The 3,984-nt window shown below is 43.9% G+C and overlaps 1 protein-coding gene across 4 annotated transcripts in view; it reads left to right on the plus strand.

The window, feature by feature from the left end:
* Window positions 1-3,984, plus strand: part of LOC116389575 (protein FAM126B) — a 28,068-nt gene that overhangs the window by 13,220 nt on the left and 10,864 nt on the right. For all 4 annotated transcript variants that reach the window (XM_031858352.1, XM_031858351.1, XM_031858354.1 and 1 more), the window contains exons 5-6: window positions 523-702; window positions 1,803-1,883. In XM_031858352.1, the coding sequence (XP_031714212.1) occupies window positions 523-702; window positions 1,803-1,883 (261 nt within the window). The remainder of the gene's footprint in view (window positions 1-522; window positions 703-1,802; window positions 1,884-3,984) is intronic.

Consider the following 3,984-nt stretch of genomic DNA (forward strand, 5'->3'; position numbering starts at 1 on the left):
GAGAGAGAGAGAGAGAGAGAGAGAGAGAGAGAGAGAGAGAGAGAGAGGTGCTTGACTGTTGCGTGCTCGGGTGTTTTTCTCTGGTGACATTGAGGGCCAAATGCCTTGCCAAGATTATTAATGAGTTGCCGCTTATTTCAGGGTCAGCCACAGTCTCTCTCACACACACACACAGTCCGCTTCTCTGACCCCTGAACAGTATAAACACATTGGCTCAGCTGCTGGCTCCTCTGAGAGTACATCTGACCAGACTTCCATTGTAGTGATTTATCCCCTCTGCTCCTGCGCATCTCCCTCTATTGACGAGCTGGAAAAACCTTCCCTCCGTCTGTCCCGGCGTATACAGTCAGGATAACGTTCATTCATGTTTTTAAATGAGAGCTTTGCAGCAAAGACACCGTCTTAGTGTGTTTCTCTATTCGGAAAGGTTTCCAGATTATATTCTATCACCACAGGCATATGTTCATGTTAGTTTGATGAATATTGTATTTCCACTTGGCTCTCCCCCCCTCATCTATCCAGCTGATGGAGCCCGTCTGCCACCAGCTGTTTGAGCTGTACCGGAGCTCTGAAGACCGCCTGCGCCGCTTCACCCTGCAGTTCCTGCCTGAGCTGGTGTGGGTATATCTGCGCGTCACAGCCAGCAGGGATCGCCAGAGCAATGGGTGCATCGAGGCCCTCCTCCTGGGCATCTATAACCTGGTGGGTGTCTGTAGTGGCGCTTGAGGGGGGGGTAAAGACAAGACCTAATACAATATGTACATTTGGCTGTGCTTTTCTTTGAAACACATCTGATGACATTTGTTTCTACGATAGCTAGATGGACTCTGTGTCTGCACCAAAACGTTGATATGCAAATCCCTGGGTATGGTTTAGACCAAATACAGGTAGGACACTAGTGAGGCTGTACATCTGTTGACATTAAAGATGATCTACAGGGAAAAGCCCCGATAATGGAGAGACCCCGGATGGATTGCATCACCAGGAAACACCCTTGGGGAAATAGGCTAAGAGCTAGAGATATCAATAGAAAGAGCTCCATGTCAGCCAGCACCGCTAAAGGTATAACTATGCATAATTTATTCCTCTGTGTCTATACCACACACACACACACGCTGTACATGCTCATAGACCTCTCTCATTGATGACTGAACTCTGATAAACAGCTTTGCTCTCAGCAGATATTCAGAGATATACTGTTGGGCGGTGAAGGGCAGGACAAGGCCTGAACCGATCGTACACTCGGGGTGAATATAAAAGGATAAAAAGCCTTTTTGGTTCCACGTACCGAAAGGACGCTTGGACGGGTGGATGGATATATGTTGTTCATCTTTACTTACACAAAGCCAGGAAATATAAAATCTGATCACTTTTAATCAGCACATGTGGAAAAAGAATAGCAGTAAAAGCACATTTATCCATATTTAATGATATCTTTATACATGATATTATAGGATATAATTCCCCCAACATCCACGTCTCCCATAGATTATACAGATAAAAGTGTGGAACGTTACACACTCAAAGGAAACATGGAACATTGCCATGCCTCTCAATCGGTTAACAAAGCCCGTTATGCTGTAAAAGCCATCGCCTCCATAACTCTCACACACCACTTGAATCCTTCTCAGCCGCACATAATTAGTTCACAGAGCAAAGTAGGAATAACGAGTGCTTTCTGCCAAACGAAGGATGCTGAACTCCACGTCTCTGTGATTTTAGTCGTCACTACTGGAAACGGCATTGTTTTTGGGACTCTCGTTTATGTATGACACTGCTTTTATGTCTTGTTGGTTTTGCAGGAGATCGTGGACAAAGATGGCAACAGCAAGCTCCTCTCTTTCACAATCCCGTCTCTGTCCAAGCCGTCGATATATCACGAGGTAGGGCTCTCGTCCGTGCTACCTGCCTCTCCTCTCTGTGTACTTAGTCGTCGTGGTCGCTTTGGCTGCTTCTGCCTCCTTCTCTCTGTCTTTGCATTCTTCCCCCTGACTGTTGGAGCGTTATAGAGACTTGTATAACGTTTTTTTTTTTGGAGGTGACATCTCCTCAGGAGGTCAATTTTCATTAACCTCACCTCCAGTGCGTGTCCATCTGTGCGTTTTATGATCTCGGTGTGTGTCTGACATCGGTTTTCCACACAGTTACGGCTGTCATTTTTTGTTTGTACAACCAAAAGCTTCCTTGTCCGCCTATCCTTCTCTATGACGGCCGGGTGCCTGTTTTTCAAGTGTTGCCATTTTGTTTTGAAGTTCCTCTGCCACAGTTTCTTTGAAAACTTTCAGCATAAAAAGTTTGGGTGGGCTAGGAATACATCCTTTACAGTTTGCACTTATACTCAAACTTTTCTCCTTCGTTCGATATATTTTGAAATGAGGTGACTTTAAACTTTTCGTTACTCACTCTGTCTCGGTGGGTTTGTGCAAACTCTCCAACTTCTGACCTGACTGCTTAAACAGGGCACAGTATTGACTATTGTGTTGAGCTGGAATTCATGAGGACATGCTGAACTGGGACTGTTTACTGAGGGCAGACAGAAACACTGTGTTTTGATGGCCAGTTTTTTTTTTTTTTTTGTTTGTTTTTTGTTTTTTCTGCTACCCGAAGGGAACGTAACCATGATCTTTTCCAATACCTGACAAACTGGGTTTGTTGCCTGAACCTAAGACATCGGACAGAACAGGCTTCTACTGTGTACACTATATTTTCATAAAGTGTGACAGCCCTTAGCGGGAGAGTTGAGACTACAGCGTGTGCTGAGGGCGATTTATCGCTGTAATTACAAGCTTCAGAGGCTCTTTCCTCCACGCTGTGAGAATGAAGAACTCATAAACGGGGGGGGGGGGTGGGCGTGAATCACAGCGAGCATCCTACAGACAGTAGTACGCTCCACACATCACAGCTCCTTATCCCCAGGCCTCCAGCATTAGCATACTCTCTCGTCTCTCTTTGTGAATTCATCCATCCTCACAAGAGACAGAATATCAATTCAGTTTAGGGGGGGACTACTTTTTCTCTGCGCACCATGAGAATACATCGGCCTTGTGATGTTTCCTCAGCGAGACGTAGATCAGTCATTGGTTCCTTTTTTTTCCAGTTGTTACTTCCTCTTTCTATTCATCCACGACAGAAGAAGAGATGATTTATGATTAATTTGCCATATCAACAAAGTTTGCTTGTCTGAATTGACTCAATGCATTACAGAAAATATAGTATGCTCTACATACCCGTTGCCTTTAATTATATAATAAAATCACAATAAAAAAAAGGCATAGAGAAGCAGAAGATTGCAGGTTTTATTAAATTAAAACCCCAAGAAATAGTAAGCCACGATTCTCATCTCATAATCAGCTCAGTGCTGCCTGGCTCAGTAAAGGCACCTCATGTTGATGTGTGAAAAGGTTAATGTTTGATTTCATTTAAATGTATTATCTTTCATCATGTTATGTCTGGTGAGGTGGCTCACCTGGACTATAAAACCCTGTAGGAAACCCTGACCTGTCAGTAAAGATGTGCAGAAGCCTTCACAGAGAGAGGAGACTAGTAGTTGGAAGGAACTAGTGCAGAAATTCTGAGCTTAATGTTGCGTGAAGGACTTTGTGGAAGACACGGGGAAAATGCAAGACATAACTTTCAGTGGAGTTGTACAGTCGGCAATCTATCAACTAAAATTGGAAACAAATCCCACATTTAGAAGAAGTCAGGTGCTGCCAGCTAATCCAGTCCGAGTTTGGCAGAGGTCCAGTAGTAATATCATGCCACTGTAATAAAGTTTCCATTATTATTATTATTATTATTATTATTATTATTATTACCATTTCTCACAGTCTGACAGTTTACTAGCATGCAGGAAGCCACTCGGTGTTAGCTAGCTGCTAAGTATTAAATTAACCTTGGTTTCCTGTGTGTGTGTGTGTGTGTGTGTGTGTGTGTGTGTGTGTGTGTGTGTGTGTGTGTGTGTGTGTGTGTGTGTGTGTGTGTGTG

Source organism: Anarrhichthys ocellatus, unplaced genomic scaffold (assembly GCF_004355925.1).
Source record: "Anarrhichthys ocellatus isolate YVR2014 unplaced genomic scaffold, GSC_Weel_1.0 scaffold20, whole genome shotgun sequence".
NCBI lineage: Eukaryota > Metazoa > Chordata > Actinopteri > Perciformes > Anarhichadidae > Anarrhichthys > Anarrhichthys ocellatus.